This window comes from Vicugna pacos, chromosome 4 (genome assembly GCF_048564905.1).
Source record: "Vicugna pacos chromosome 4, VicPac4, whole genome shotgun sequence".
Lineage (NCBI taxonomy): Eukaryota > Metazoa > Chordata > Mammalia > Artiodactyla > Camelidae > Vicugna > Vicugna pacos.
The window spans coordinates 9,132,225-9,149,523 of NC_132990.1; the positions used below are offsets into that span (position 1 = coordinate 9,132,225).

The following is a 17,299-nucleotide window of genomic DNA, read 5'->3' on the forward strand; positions in this document are numbered from 1 at the left end:
ATGCTTATTTATCTTATTGGAAACATGTTGCATATGTTTGAGAAGTCTAAATTCAGAGTCTGTTAGTTTTTTCGTTTGTTTGTTTTTTAAGTTAATTAGTATTCTATTACCATGGTGCTGTAGTGCTTGAGAGCTTTTATCTGTTTGCACCAGATTTTGGCATTTAACTTACATTTTTGGTTCTCAGATCTTTTAACAGTTTTATATGCTTTCCAGGCTACAGCTGAACAGATGCGTCTCGCTCAAGTGATCTTTGATAAAAACGATTCAGAGTTTGAAGCTAAGGTTAAACAGGTATGTTTCTGGCAAAGGATACTGTCAGTTTTGTAATCTATTCTTACTGTGCTTAAAAAGATATTTTCACTAGAGATTCTAATTTTAAAGTATGTTTCTTGCTTAGTCTCAACTAGTTGGATTTTGAATTTGTAATTAAATACCTGTATTGGTGGCTAGAATGAAGGAATTTTGGCAGTAGAATCTTTGAGTTACTCGTATTACATGTGAACAGTGAGCATTTGTGAAAGCACATTGACGTGGTATATACATCATAGGAAGTATATTTAGTATTTGGCAAGTTTTCAGAAAATATTAATGTTAAGGATGAGCTGAAACACCTTTTCAAACAATGTGGTGATTCCAAACATAACATTAGAGGAGAGGAGGGTATAGCTCAAGTGGTAGAGCACATGCTTAGCATCCTGGGTTCAATCTCTAGTACCTCCTCTAAAAATAAATAAATAAACCTAATTACCTCCCCTCCCCCTGCCAAATGACTCGTAAAAAGTATTTAAAAAATAAAATTTATAAAAAATTATAAAACTCATTCTCTGGAATGAGATTTATGTACTGTTGGAGACATACTTCTATGTATCATATTGCTTTTTATTTGACTAGCATAGCAAATAGACACAAAAGGGCACTGGTACAGGAGTTCAGAGCTTTAAGTTTGTAGTTCTTTCTCTTTCTAATCCAATCACTGGGGGGGAATTTCAATTCTTACTGTGCATTGTTAACAATTGCATATGATGGGTATTGGGTTAGTATAGGTCATTTATTATAAATCTGGCTTTATTAGTAGGTAACCAAAGACTGAAACACTGGAAAGCTGTAGAGTGTATAGAATCTAGGCTACATAATACAGGGCAGAAACCAGATGGAATGGTGTGGTCTAAAGAGCTGTATTTATGAGATCAAACTACCTGGGTCCAGATGGGCTGTTTTTTGACCACAGAGAAATCACTTCAGATGTTTGGGTCAAACTATTTTGAACTACGGCTGATATACATTAAAATAGTTAAATGTAGATACAACAAATGCGTGCGTCATACATTTGTTCACTGGTAATTGAGAAACATACATTGTGCCTAATCTATGATTGTTCCTTGTGATGAAAATGTTAGGTAGCTTAATCTCCCTTGTTAATGCACCAAGGAGATTTATTTGATTACTTCAAACATAGCACCCTGTTGAGGCTAATTGAGAAAATGGTATGTCTAGGAATGAGTTTTGTGATAGCTGCCAAATATCTCTATATAGTAGAATCTTAAAACTAATATCAAGTGCCATTTTGAGTTCCCCTAACCACTTTTGTATAATTTCAACAACAGCTTATGGAAGTGACAGGAAAAAATCAGGATGAATGCATAGTGGCCCTACATGACTGTAATGGAGATATCAACAAAGCTATCAATATATTACTGGAAGGAAATTCAGACACAGTAAGTATTATTAATTGATTTTGCAAAACTGAGATTTGTCTCCAGTTCCATATTGTGTTTTCAGCTTCACTTTATCTGGGGATGATGGTGGAGGGGATTATGGATGCTATTCCATATTTGTTTTAAAACCAGAAAGAGCACTATCCTGAAATGACTGTTTTTGTTATGTGTGGTTTCTTGAAGTCCGTAGAATCTGAAGACTCAAAAGAGAACTTGGTCATCTACTCCAGCCTTAACACAGTTGCCAAAATTCTCTTGTCCAAAAAATGTGGACATTTTTGCCACCTAAAAAACTTGTCTTGGCTCCACTGCTCATGTTTCTTCATCTCAGTTGTCCCCTTTTACTACTCCCTATATCTCTAAACTAATGGAAAACCAGGATTTGTTGGTACATCTGTTTCCTCATGTGTGAATATTCTGTGGACACATTTTCATGACAGTCTGACAGATAAATAAAATAAGAAAAAAATTTTTTTTTAGTTTAGTAAAGTTTTAGGAATGTGCATGTGCTCTGGAGCTCCTCCCTCTTATTTTAGGAAGGATGCAACTGAAGTCATACCTGGCAGATGTCAGCCCTAATGTTTTCTACTTGGAGATTGCACAGTATTTCACTTCCATTTTCTCGTTAAGGAAATCAGTTCAGAGCAGATTAAAACAAATGATTCACCTAAAAGGGGTATGAAGATGAACATATTAAAAAGTACCTTCCTTGACAGTGTCTAGGTTTAATCAGGTTCTTATTTTTAGGGATAGGTTTTGTTAGGGACAAACTATTTTAAAATGAACTGCTGTGACAAGCTCAAAACTTAAATGAGTATCTTTTTATTTACTATGAAACAATCAGAATGAATTTTGTAATTGTAAAAATTAGTTAATGGGGAAATAATTTAATTATTGGGGTATAGCTGTCTGTTGGTAAAATTCTATGCAAGATAAAATTGGCCCAACGTGATAAACTACCAATTATGTCAATTTGTTGGGAAAAATAGATCATGGTAAGTGAGGGGATAAAATTTTGGAGAGTTTTTATTTTCTGACCTTTAGGTATTTGCTAGGCTTTATAAAACATGGGGATTACTTAATTGGACACAGTGTAGAATGGCTCTCACTTAGATTTACAATGAAGTCAAGAGCTTAACTGCCCTCTTTATTAAAAAAAAATCAGCATGAATATGTGAAATATTTCCAAATGATTAATTGGAGGGCCCCTTTTAAATGTTCGAAATAGATCGGGATACTGTTTTAAACACTTGCCTTTCCTTAAGCTCTGCAGATTTGTCATTCCTTTTCTGTGGTGTTACTCCTTTTCAACTTCCTCTCTTCACGGGGGACTGAACGCAAAGGAGGTGATTTTGTGGTGAAAGTCTCTTTGGTTACCCCTTGAACCTGGAAATCATATAGTGGAGGCCAGGTCTGGCATATTGTGTTTCTAAAATATCAAAAAATGGCAGATTGGGGCTTGAATACAGACACAAAGGCACATTCCTGTGTGAAGGTGAGAGGGCTGTGGGAGAGATGGAGAGGCAGAGGGAGTCCTGGCTGTGGCAGTCACGGCTGACCAGCTGTGAGGAGTGTCTTCCTGTCTGCAGTAGAGTAATTGGAATGGACTGCTAGAGAATGTAAGCACTCTAGGATTTCTGGGAGCAGAAACATTTAAAATAACCATGAAAACAAACACATCTTGACCTGTTGGCTAACCTTGTTTTGTGCCGGGGTCTTATAAAACAAAATTATTATTTTGAAAGAAAAAGAAAGTTAAGTGGATTTGTCCGTGATATATTTGAGGATAAGTTTGTCTTTCTAATGTAAGAGTAGTTGTCAGAGGAAACCATTTAACATGGTCATAAGTACTGAACTTTGTTTCATCCCATCATAATGCTGTTTTGTTTGAGTGACAAACTAATTTTGAGATGTAAGTCCCTTGCATTAATGTGCTTAAAAAATATATAGTAATTTGTGTTTTACTTATATATAATATATAACATACATTATATATATAGTTTGTGTTTTTATATACATAGAGTAATATATATATACTTATATGTGTGTGTGTGTATATATATATACATATATATATAGTAATTTGTTTGTGTTAAGTTCTTTGCAAATACAAAGGGGTGAGAGAGTGATTTTTGTATGAGCTGTCCTGGAAGCCTGCTCTTCTGATGACTAAATGTGGTGTCTGGGAGGACTTTCTCTTAGAATTTTCCTAAGACCTGTTCTACAGGTAGCCAAACATAGATGGCAACGGTTGCCAGTTCTGTTGAAAATCGTTTAGAATTACTTGGTTCACTTTCAAAACCTGTGTGTACTCTTGCAGACTGTTTTGAAAAATGTTCAAAACATTTGTTACTCTTGTTAGCATTTATTGTGGTGTTAGACCAATTGCGCTTTAAATGTCCCTTGCTCTACTTTCTTCCCCAATAAGTCGTTGTTAGTTTTTGTGGAATTCACAAGCCAAGACTTGCTTAAGGGTATCCTTTGCTGAATGAAATGGATAAAGATGTTTTTCTCAAAATGTTTTACATAGAAAGTCTGTTCTTTCATCGTGGTTGAATACCTTTAGGTCTGGCCTTGTAAAGACATTATACATTGTTTATACATGCAACTTGTGCTGATTCTGTGCAATTTTTCCAGGACCTCTAGAATTTACTTTTTGTCTTGTTAATATAAGAGGACAGGATTCTGTCTTACGTATTTAGTTTATTTGTATTGAAGATAATTGATTGAGTTTGTACACTATGGAATTCTTTTTTTCTGGAATAAAGAAGCTCTATTGTTAATTACAAAAGCAGTGTAGAACAATAAATAGGTTAAATCAGATTAAAGGTCCCCACTTAGATAAAGACTTCTAACTTTCTTCAATAATACACAAGCTCCTGTTTTAGCTGAAAAATGTATTCCTATCTTATATGCTGTTTGCTGATAGCTTGCTTCACTTGTATTATGGATCTCTTTCTATGTATACCTGGATAAGTCTTAAAATTTTTTTTTAATTAAAACTTTTTGAAATTGAGGTATTGTCAGTTTACAATGTTGTGTTAATTTCCGGTGTATAGAATGGATAACTCTTCAAATGGCTGTATACTTTTCCCTTTGGATGTTCTAGAGTAGGTAATCTCTTAAGCTAGATATTTGGGGAATTTTCCACTCTTTTATTCTGCTGTTCATTGTATATAAATGTTTGTACTGTTATCAGATTATTTCCTCTGAATAAAGGCCAAGAAGTAGAATTGCTGGGCCAAAAATTGTGAACAAATTAAAATTTGGACACTATTGCCAGGTAAACTTCCTGGAAGGTTAGAATAGATGCATGTCCGCTGGAATTGAGAATACCTGCTTATTCTGCCATAACTGTTGGGTGTCAGTTTTTAAAATCTTCACCAAACCTTAGAAGTGGAAAATAATACGTTTAATTTGTATTTTTTCCACATTCAATCATTTTATATTTAACCAAACATAAATTCAAAGGTTTGTAGAGATACTAAAAAAATTCCTTTAGGTGTTTTAAATCTGGCCTCCACCAATTTAGAAATAATTCATCTGTATCTCTAATTTTATTAATTTCCAGTGCTCACATTTATTTGGGTAAAATGTTTTTCTTAAGCTTCTTTTTAAGGTTTAAAATAGCTCTTAGTTTGGAATCAGCTCACTTCAAATCCCTTGTGAATTAAAGTAAATAGAAACAAATGGGCCAGTTTTGGAATTTCCCAGTAACATACCCTGATGGAAATCTCAATACATTTTTACCCACAAGAACATAGTGTCTCATTCTTTCCTCAACAATTTTTATATGTGTGATTTGATTTGATTTGCAGAAAAAGGGAGGTGATATAAATCATTTGAACTATCATTAGAACAGGCCTTTGAAGTTGAAATTTTGGGCATCTTTAGGAAAAAAAAAACTAAGCCAAAATATCTCAACCATTAATTTTTCAAGATGGTTACCTTGGATAACTGAATGGGGAAAAGTTGTACTCCTGAGATTTCAGGGAATCATCTTATGTAATTTTATAGTCATTGAGCTATTCTATACATTAATAGGTTTAAGACCTACTACTGAGGTAGGTGGGTGTGGCATAGAGTGGGAGCTTGGGGAAACAATATATACATTATTCTTAAAAACAGCATAGGAAAAGGCTCTATGGTGGGCATGTATGTTGTCAGTTCAGCTAGTTGCTGTAATCTTTTTGCTCTATACAGCAACAGAAACTTAGCAAGAGGTTTGCTGTCTTTATCATCAGAAGATACGATACATATGTGGAAAAGAATTAAAATGGTAGGCAATGTAAGGCGTGGGTAATTAGTTTGAAAGATAAATGGACACCCTCTTGATGATTGTATACATTTCAAGAGACAACTCTGAATAAACACTATTATTTTTGGTAGACTTCTTGGGAGACTGTAGGAGGGAAGAAGAAGAATTTTGGAAAAGAGAGTTCGGAAAACAAAGAGAATAGAGAGAAGAGAAGTGAGAGAGAAGTGAGTCGTGGGCGTGGAAACAACAACCGGAAAGGAAGAGGTGGCAATCGTGGGAGAGAGTGTAAGTACAGACCTTTCTCCTCAACTTTGTATTATGAAAATTTTCATGCATTCTAAAAAGCTGAAAAAGTAGTCCTATGAATGGCCATAAATCCACGCCCTCAATGCAGTATTTATTATTATAGTTAACACTTAGTAATGAGCTCCAACGGAGTAATTCATTAGAACTCTCACTGATGCAATTTCATGTTAGCATTGACCTGGACTGTAGGAGGGTAGTTGTGTTGTGTGTCTTAAGACTGCCTTCTGTTGTGAATCAAGTGCACCCTCTAATTTTAAAGGAGATTTTTCATTTGCTGGTAGATAAAGCTGTTTTATTCTTCTCCACTTAACAGATACTTGTGGTATGGGCAAGAGTTAGATTAAAAGGAAAATTGTTGAATAGGGAAGGTTTTCTCAGTACTTTTTTTTTTTTTTTTTTTTTTTGCGTCCGAGGTCTCTATTTGTTTGTCCAGGGACTTAGAGCAAAGACACAGACCCTGCAAAGTGGTGGCAGCTCCCACATTCTTAGCTGTGGTGCTGTGACGCCCCTCAAGGGAGATGGGCTATGTTTCATTTCCACACTGAGCATTCCATGAATTTCTGCCAGACTTGGGCATTGAAATGGCTCCTGGCTAGAAACCAGGAACGTTCCTGTGTGCACATCTGTACAGACGTGGACACACACAAACGTGGATGCTTGGGGATGGGGTGGGCAGAATTCAGAGGTCTTGCTCCTTTTTTTTTTTTTTTTTTTGTGCTGAGATGAGATAAGTACTTTCCATTCGACTCAGGTTTTGATATTATTCATGCAAAACAACACTACCTGCCTTGCAGACGTACCAAAGTAGCTAAATTATGAATGAATAAATATATATCATTACCATATCCCCTTGTAGACTTTTGCTAGTTTATTTATTACACAGACACTTATTGAGTACAGTGTAGCAGATATTCTGATAGGCATACAGCAGTGAACAAAAACATCTTTCATTGGAGGTGGAGAGAGATGAAACAGTAAAGAGAAGTAACATGTTGCATATTAATACAATATTTTAATGGTGTTATGAAGAAATAATGCTGTGGAGAAAAATGAAAGCAGAGAGATGGGAATTATGGTTAAGGGTTTGGCAAACTTTAATGGGGTGGCCAAGGATGGCCTCACAATTCATGGAGTTAAGCCCTGAAAGAGATGAAGGGAGCAAGTTGTGCCAGTATTGTTCATAATAGTTCTGTATTCTATAGAGTCATTAATGTCGAGTTGACATTATATAGAGTTGAGGAGAAGAAAAGACTGTGTTGGCATCTTCTGAAGAGCACCCTGGAAGAACCTCTAACAATAATTTCCTCAAGAACTCAGTATTTCCTTGGTCTCGCTCTTTTGCTGTTCTATGCCTTTCCAGGCTTTGAACTTAACCAATGAGCAAATTTTGTGGTGTATAGTTGCACAACAAAGATAAGTTTTGGAAGCCGACTTACTTTAGGGGAGGGCAAGTCCAAACAGAAAAAATAAAAAGTGGTATGTCATTTTAGTTTCTTTTTGAATTTTCACCTATGAATTAAGCTGTCGCTCACTTTCTGAGCCACTCTGGTTTTGTTTTTCTTGTTTTCCATACCCTTTGCTTAAATTTTAACGATTTAAAAAAACTCTTTTTGTCCTTGTTTTTAATAGCTATTTGGTACAATTATGTACAAGGGGTCCTCTTTTCTTCCTTAGTTAGGGGTGAAGAGAATGGAATTGACTGCAATCAAGGGGACAAGCCTTCAGACCGTGGAAAGCGAGCTCGTGGTAGAGGTAAGACAGAATAAGGGAGAAGGTGATGCTTGTGATGGGAAGGAGGCCGGATGCACTTAGAGCACCAGGTCACGGCAGTGTACTCTGAAAGAATGATTGATCTGAAATCTTTTGATTCCTTTGCTGATGCCTATGAATGAAGTGTTTTTGGATTATGTAATTTTGAGGAAACCTAGGTGGTTTTCAAATGAGCGGAGAAGGCCCTTTATAGGTATACTTTAAAACTTGAAGCTCTGACCAAAAAGTCATTATTAAATTCTCCTATATTGGACTTTAACATCTGTGTTTTACCCATGTGATAAATGGTTTTAAGATTAAAATTATTTGCCCCTTGATTACCATGCCCAGTGTTTCTGTTTGTGATCATTTCTTAACAATTATTAATTTCGGATGCCTCTTCAAGAATGTAGTTCCACATACTTTAGAGTTGTAAGTGAATTTCCTCACAGTTACTAAATCAAGATACCTGATGTATAGGCAGACCTTGTTTGGGTTCAGTGGAGAAGCTACCTGAATTAACTGACGTTTTGTTTGATACGTTGTTGAATGCAGTTGTGAATGTTCTCCAGCTGAGTGTTTGGGGCCGAATTTTTTTTAATCAGAAATATTAAGGGTAGAAATAATGCAGGTGGTACATATACTGTCGACTTCCTTGGCTGTTCATCAGGCTGTCATTTACTAAACTTCTATATGGGCCAAAGGTAAATGATTTTCAGAGATCAGAAAAGGGCAAAATTATGTACTAATTTGCCAGGCACAGTGAAAAATAAGATTGTAATTTTCTAACAGATTTTAGTTATAATTCCCTTTTCTAGCCTTTTTTTTATTGTGATGAATTTCAAACATAGAGAAAAGTGGAGACAATATTTAAACGAACCCTGTGTCCCTTCATGTTTAATCAGTAACGCTTAAGGATTTTAGCCATTTATGCTTTATATATCTCTTTTCTCCCTTTCTTGCTGCAGAAATAATTTAAAGTAGATTTTTGGGGTCAGTTTACTCCTAATTACTGTAGGAAACACCTGAAAAATGTAGATGCTTTCACATGTAAACATAATGCTTATTTTCACACTTAACTTTTTTATCTAATACTTAATCTATACATAAATTTCTCTCGTTATTTATGTCTTTTCATAATTGATTTCTTTGAATCAGGATCCAAACAAAATTTATGCATTACTATTTACCTTACATACACTATACATTTTGACCATACTTGTGGGCACGTGTTGCTGACTGTCCCTCTGAACACTAATCTACACTTGTGATTAAATTAGCTAAAATGTTAAATTTTACTGAATTGCCCCTTTCCTTAATTTTAATTTTAGTAAAATTGCCCCTTTCCTCCTTATCTACACAGTGTTGGCTTAAAAAGTATTATGAAATAGCATGAATTTAATATGCTAATATATAGTTTGAGGGTAATTTATATTAAGAATTTAATATCTGTATTACATTAAAATCATACAAATAAAATGGGAGTATATTTTACAGTATGAAAAGTAGAAACTGTTGCAAATGAAGTAAAATTAAGTTCCTTTTATATGCCAATTTTTGTATACCTTTCCCTGAATGTCTTCTCTGTATTCAGAGGAGTAAGAATCAGCGTGACACTGATAATTTTTCATTTAAAGTTTGCAGAAGGGTATCTTGTGAGATGTGTGTTTTTGTGAGAAAACAATAGCCCCTTCAGAGGAGAACTGGAGTTGTGCCAGGCGGTATTCAGTGTCCTGGTCTTTGCTTTTTGGAAAGTGTACCTGGTAGTTGGTGCAAAAACCTTTGGAACTTTATAAATGTTGACCATTCAGAGGTACTTGGCCATCAAATGATACTGGGTTTTGTGTGCAAAATACTTCATAAATAACGGCCAAATTCCGTATCTACTGCATAACTGGAAGAGTTCCTGAGTAGTACTCACTTAATCCTGAGTTTATATTGAAATCATGTTACAAATCTGTGAGATTTGGAGTATTCTAGGTAAAGTTCTTTGTCATGTGCCATGCTAGTTAGTAAAAAATTAAGTATAATTCTGTGTTCCAGGATGAAACTGTTTACTGTTGTGTAAGAAGTTACAGTCAAGCCACTCTCCGCTTTTATTCCTATGAGTTTCTTAACCTTGTTAATTGATGCATGGTTTGGCATCATGTGTGTATTGTTTTTGTCTTTTGGTGTGATTGAGTCTGGTAAGATAATAATACTTGAGGTTGCAGGGGAGTGATTTCCTTTTGAATGGAAGAAAAATAATGCGTGAAAAATAACTACCAAAGCTTTCTCACTCCTTACCTTAACATACTTCACTGTTTTGTATTTAGCCACCCAAAAGCTCTTCTACTTTGAAAACTAAATGATCTGTGAGTATGGCCTATATAATATAATTGAAAAGTAATTGTTGAGCACTGCCATGTGCTAACATTCTAGTTTTAATTTTTGAATTTTCTGCAATGCCTTCTCGGGTCCTGGTATAAAAAGTATTTTACAAAATGTAGTGCTCTTAAATTAGTTGCTAAACAGCTATGTTATTTTTGGTAATTGAATAGTGACATTATTACGCCCCTAAAAGAGTCCATGTTTATGAAATTGAGGTTACATATCAGCATTAAATGCAACAACTGATATTTAGGTACTTGTTAGATTGTTGAAGATACCACTGCAGATAAGATGTGATCCCTTACATCCTCAGTGGAAGGAGAAGAGACAGTCAAGTAAAGCACTGTTCACTTAAGAAAATGATTGGTGGTGCAGTCAGTTGTCAGTAGGGTCTCCTTTAGGTTGACCTAGGGAAGTTTCTGAGGAGATGGATTTAAGGTGAGGAGGAAGAAAGCATATGAAAATCTGTGTAGAAACGTTCTGTGGAGAAGGAACATCTTAGCTAGGGTAAACATGGAAAGCAACTTGGATTTTTCACAGAATAAGTAGTACTTACTGGAATATGAAATATACACAGACGTGCTCAGGGTGCGGCTTTAACATTTTACTTTGAAATAAAAAAAATACAGCAGAATTTTACATGATGTTTACAAAATCCCCAAACTTTAATATTTTACTACATTTGCTTTATCATTTTTCTCTCTGTATGTACATTATTTTTTTCTGAAACCTTTGCATATAAATTTCAAACATGCCATTTTACCCCTTAATATTTTAGCGTGTAACTCCTAAAAATATATTCTCTCACAGAGCTACCTTAAATGATAAAATCAAGAAATTACTATTGATACAATGTACAGGCCTTATTTAAACATTTCCAGTTATCCTGCTAATGTTCTTTATAAGCTTAAAAGATAATCTGGTTCAGGTTCTAATCCAGGATCACACACTGTGTTTAGTTCCCATTGTCTCTTTCAGTGTCCTTCAATCCAGAACAGTTCATTGATCTGGAATAGTCTTTGTCTTTCATGGCCTCGGCCCTTTGGATGCATGTGGACTCTTGTGTAGAAATGTCCTTCATTAACAATCTGAGAAGTTTCCTCATGATTAGATTCATGTTGTCTGCTTTTGGCAGGAATGCCGCAGAATGAGAACAGCTGTCCTCCTCAGTACATCATATTGGAGGGTACACAATACAGTTTTGTCCTATTGCTAGTGATGTTAGGTTTGCTTTCTTAAGGAAGATTACTCCCTCCTTTGTAATTAATACATATTTTGGGGGGGGCAGTATTCTGAGACTGTTTAAATAACCTTTTTCCCCATCAGACTTTTACTCATTCATGTTAGAATCCATTAATTCTTTCTTGAAATAATTGACACATTTATAATCAGACCAGCTGAAGAAAAGCTAAAAAGAGGGATATGAGTGTAGACTCTATGCTTTGTTCCTCTGTGAATCCCAGGGGCATTTTGCTATTGTCATGTAACTCATTATTCTGCTTTGGGGTTGGGGAAGGCATATTCCTGTCTCTTTGTGGATATACTCTGACCTGGGGACAGAAAGACACAACTTGCCCAACTCCTAAGTCTCCCAGTGACACAAGCACCGGAGAGATGCCCTGCTCTCTGTGAGTGCTGAACAGGCCTCTGGGACGTTGGGCTGCTCATAGTCAGCACAGCAACCATCTTTATCACTGGACCAACCTGGAAAATCTGGGGACTTTTGCCTAAACGAAGAACTTTAGAACTAGTCAGGAACATAAAGATCTTTAATTTCATGACCCAGAGTGTGCAGTGATAAATTCAGGAGCACACAGCTACTGGCACTTTTAGCTGTTATCAGTGCCCTCCTTAGAGTCTCCTGGGGATGATGGTAAGGGGTTGCTTTCTGTCTTAGATTAGAATCACTCTCCCTACTCACTTTTCTTTAGGTTACACATGTTCAGCTCTAGAGGTCTGTTACTAGGATTTCCCCCCACCAGAGGAAGTTAGCTGTTTATTGAGTTTCGGCTTTTTTCATGGGAAATGAGCATCTTTCCTACTCTGGCTCTCAGTGTAAGACATATATGTGGAACATTAAAAGCTTGAGCAATTAATTCAACATAGATGTAGTACAGAGTTCCTAGAGAGACCTTTCTGAGTAAAGGTATAGCATTTATCATAACATTGGTTTATTCTTTATGATCATCTCCTTTAATCTTGTATTTCTTTATTAAAAGATCCCAAGTCTTTATTCTGCTTTTAGATGAAAGCAGTTATCTGTAACAGGTAACAGTGTAGGGGAATGGTATATACAGAGAAAACAATATTACTAGTAGCCTGGTGAATAGGAAAGAACAATTTTGTTATCTTGCTAAAATTTACATGAAGATGTGCTCGATTTTTTAAAAATCTGAAGATATTTGGCTTGTTTTTGTTTCATACTTGGGTGCAGCTACTGCCCTCTGGAGACATGGAGATAGGTAGTTGATCCTGACTTTTTCCAGGGAACTTGAAGGATTTCTTGAATTTTGGGTCGTAAGGTATGTTTTTCTTTTATAAATTCCTTTCTCTTGTTTCATGCGCATCCTACTTTCTGGCTCAAGTGTTAAATATTTTTTAATGATTTCTTAGCAGAATCTCTTAAGAATTTGCCACAAATTCTTAATATTTAACCGTGGTTGGTGCCATTTGTCACACAGTATGCCACTGAATGGGTGCACGTGAACCCACATATTAAGAGAAGTTGTGTTTTTCTTTTGCTTTCTTCATTGATAACAGTGTTTATAATAGCCAAAAAATTCTTGATGTAATTTACATATTATAATTCACTCATTTAAATTTATAATTCAGTGTATGTTAGTATATTTATAGAATTATGTAACCATCACCATAATCAATTTCAGAATTTCCATCACCTTTCACAAAGAAAACGCTGTACCCTTTAACTGTCAATTCCCAGTTCCTCCATCTTCCTCATCACCCCACCTCACCTCAGAAGTAAACAAGTAGTAATCTACTTTCTGTCTCTATAGACTTGCCTGTTCTGGACATAACATGCAGATGGAATCTTGCAGTATGTGCTCTTTTGTGACTGGCTTCATTGACCTAGCTTAATGTTTTAAAAGTTCATCAGTGTTATGCCATATATCAGCACAGTGTTCCAGCATATATCAGTCCTTCAGTTCTTTTTATAGCCAAATAATACTCCATTGCATGGGTATACCAAAGTCTGTTTGTTTTTTTACAGTTAAGTATTATGTATCCTGAGAACTGGTTTTCTTGTGTGATTCCCCTGCCCCCTAACTTTAAGATTAAATTACTTTATTCATAAATTTTGGGTTGTAGTCTTGCCAAAACTTGTACATTGAAAGCTTTCTTCCTGGGGGTATTGCTCGGTTGGTAGAGCGCATGCTGAGCTTGTGTGAGGTACTTGGTTCAATTCCCAGTACCTACATTTGGAAAGAGGTGGGGGAAAGCTTTCTTCTTAGAGCTAGTTTTTTTTTTTTTTTAAACCCGAGTTTCTGACCTTTCTGTAGGCCATGGTGAACCTTTGCCTTTTGACAGTGTTGAAATAGACAGTAGCCCCTGATATGCATGATTAGGATTCTTCCACTTTTATATATTTTTTTGTTGAAATATAGTCAGTTTACAATGTTGTGTCAATTTCTGGTGTACAGCACAGTGCTTCAGTCATACATGAACATACATATGTTTTTGTATTCTTTTTCACCATGTTACTACAAGATATTGAATATTGTTCCATGTGCTATACAGTATGAACTTGTTGTTTATCTATTTTATATATATTTGTTAGTGTCTACAAATCTTGAACTCCCAATTTATCCCTTCCAACCCCTTCACCCCACCCAGTAACCATAAGTTTGTTTTCTATGTCTGTGAGTCTGTTTCTGTTTTATAAATAAGTTCGTTTGTTTTTGTGTGTTTTTTTTTTTTTTTAGATTGGGTTCCTCCACTTTTAAAGACATTTCCTTCTGTTTTCCTGTCTCTAGAAATAGGGTAGATTTTTGTCAAGACCATGTTAATAGTTTAACTTGAACTACTGGATAAGTTAGTTATACATGATTAAATATACATTTAGTTACGTTAGCATAGCTAATATATCCCCTGGCAACCTCCTTTCTCTAAATTTGACTACTCTTAGGTAACGTCATATAAGTGGAATCATGAAATACTTGTCTTTTTGTGACTGGTCTGTTTCAATTAGCAAAACGTCCTTAAGGTTCATCCATGTTGTAACATGCGTCAGAATTTCCTTCCTTTTTAAGGCTGAATAATATTACACTTTATGTATATGCCACGTTTTATTTATCCATTCATTCATTGATGGACACTTGAATTGATTCTGTCTTGTCTATTGTGAGTAAGTCTGCTATGAATATGAACATGGGTGTACAAATATCTCTTCAAGACCCCACTTTTGAATTTTCTTGGGTATATACCCACAGGTGGAATAGCAGAATCATATGATAATTCTTTTTTTTTTTGGAGGGGGTGGAGAGTGGAATTGCCATACTGTTTTCCACATTGCATTTTACATTCCCCTCAAATAATGCACAAAGGCTTCAATTTCTCTGCATTCTTGCCACCACTTATTTTCTATTCTCTCTCTCTCCACTGTAATGAGTGCCAGGTTTCCGTAATGATTAGTGATGTTGAGAGTCTCTTCATATGCTTATTGGCCATTTGTATATCTTTTTTGGAGAAATGTCTATTTAAGCCCCTTGTCTATTTTTGAATCCGATTGTTGTTGAGTTGTAGAATTTATTTATGTATTCTTGATGTTACTCTCTTATCAAATGAATGATGTGCAGATATTCTTAGGTTGCCTTTTTACTCTGTTCGTATCTTTTGATGCATCAGTTTAATATCTCTTTTCCCTTTTCTTGCCTGTGTCTTTGGTGTTATATCCAAGAAATCATTACCAAATTTAGTGTTGTGAAGGTTATGCTCTATATTTTCTTCTAAGAGTTGTATAGTTTTAGCTCTTGCATTTCAGTCTTTACTTCAAACTTTAGGATTTGATTAAGAAAAACTGGAGAGTTGTTGAATAAAACTATTTCTTCTTGTTGTTTGTCTGCTCTCTTATTTACTGCCATTTTGGTCATTGGTTAAAAGTCCTAGTATTAAAAATGGTATATGATAGTACCTTCAGTTTACTTAGCGTTTTCTTCTTTTTGGTTCTCATTTTGTTTTTTAGTAGACGCTTATGATGTCATGCTGTTTGCACCAGTTGATTTAAAAAGACCTAGAATATATTTTTAAGTATAACCTGCCCATGTTAAGCTGCTACATACGATAAATATCATACAAGCAAAACTAAATTCTTTCTTATACTTTGAAATCAGTAACTATAGGTATTCGTGTCATTAGAGACCAGCAGATTGGGTGCACTGTTGGGGATGTTGATGCTGTTGGGAACAGTGACAGTAATGTTTGGGTAGTTGGGTAGTGGTGTATATTGGATGAAGTTGGTAGAATTATAGTTGTGAAGGACGTAAATACCATTTACACTTTTTTTTTTTAATTGAAAGGATTTGGACGTGGAAGAGGGAGAGGGGCAGGAAGATTCTCAACCCAAGGCATGGGGTAAGTCTTAACCGTCCTATTTTTGAAGTTGCTACCTTCTCTGGTTGTTACTGTTTTCCTTCCTCTGTCTTATACTCAATTTATTTATCCTGGTGAGTCAGATATTTTCTATGCTTAAAGAGAAAATATTGTAAAAGCAAAATAGCATAAATAAAATTGTATTGCAGTAAGCCCTAGAGCAGAATTTCTAGCCCCAGATCTATTGATATTTTGGATTGGATAATAGTTTGTTCAGGTGGTGGGGTTCCCTTGACATTATAGGATGTTTAGCAACATCCCTGGCCTCTCCCTATTAGATGCCAGTTGCACCCCTCCTCAAGTTGTGACAATCAAAAATGTCTCCAGACCTCGCCAAATGTTCCCTGGGAGGGAGGTGCACAACCACCCCAGTTGAAAACCATTGCCTAAGAGTTATGTTGGTAAATCCAGCAATTGTCTTTGAATGGTAAGTAAATGCAATGTTTATTTGTGAAAAGTGATCGTTTTTACCCTGAATTGTAATAGTGAAGAATAAGTATATCATTATTAAATAGGTTATATAGTTATTTATTCATTATTTCTGGTTGTTCTTTCACTTTTTGCTGTTATTCAAAACATTAGCTCCCCCTGGATTTTGATTAAAAGTTTTTAAATATCTTACAAAGGCCATAAGTAGATGACCGTCAGGAAAGGAAAGGAAAAGAAAGGAATTAGTTCCAGGAAAAGCCCTTTATCTCTCTGTATCTATCAGGGCACCACTGTTGGGTGTCACTGCCTTCAGATGGTGATTCCTGCCATCTCTGTTTTTTCTGCATGAACTCCCTGTGGACAAAGGGAAGATGAAAACACAGGAAGCAAACTTGCCAGAACATTTAAACATGTAAACCCAACCCAGTAGCTTTAAACTATTTGTGTATTTTGCTGTTAATTAAAAAAAATTCTTTTGTGATTCTTTTATTTGTCAGTGATACCCCAATAATACTGAATTTTTTTTTTTAAATTCTGTTGTAAAAATTTTAGGCATGGTATTTAATTTGGCTCGAGTTAGACTTCTGAATCATGGGTATTTAGGATTTTAATTAAAAAGAGAGGTCCCAAACAAAATGTTTTCTTTTTATCTGTATTATTATTTCTAAACAAAAAGGATTATATTCTTCTATTTTAAAAGGTTCAAAGCCAAACTTGAATTCTGACTTGGAAAGAAAAGACCTGTTGCCTGTTTAAGTCTAGACTTGGTTTTTGGTGGGGAGTGGGGCGAGGGGCTTTTCATTAGAGCCCTTAACCTGCCTCGAACTGTTGCAGGTCTCCACACGTGCTTTAGGATGCAGAG

The 17,299-nt window shown here is 35.4% G+C and overlaps 1 protein-coding gene across 1 annotated transcript in view; it reads left to right on the top strand.

Annotated features, from left to right (window-relative positions):
- The window catches only part of UBAP2 (ubiquitin associated protein 2), a 95,646-nt gene that overhangs the window by 39,985 nt on the left and 38,362 nt on the right, over positions 1–17,299 (top strand). Inside the window, exons 3-7 of the mRNA XM_015249975.3 lie at positions 217–294; positions 1,608–1,718; positions 6,108–6,261; positions 7,957–8,034; positions 15,936–15,990. Of these exons, the coding sequence (XP_015105461.2) occupies positions 217–294; positions 1,608–1,718; positions 6,108–6,261; positions 7,957–8,034; positions 15,936–15,990 (476 nt within the window). The remainder of the gene's footprint in view (positions 1–216; positions 295–1,607; positions 1,719–6,107; positions 6,262–7,956; positions 8,035–15,935; positions 15,991–17,299) is intronic.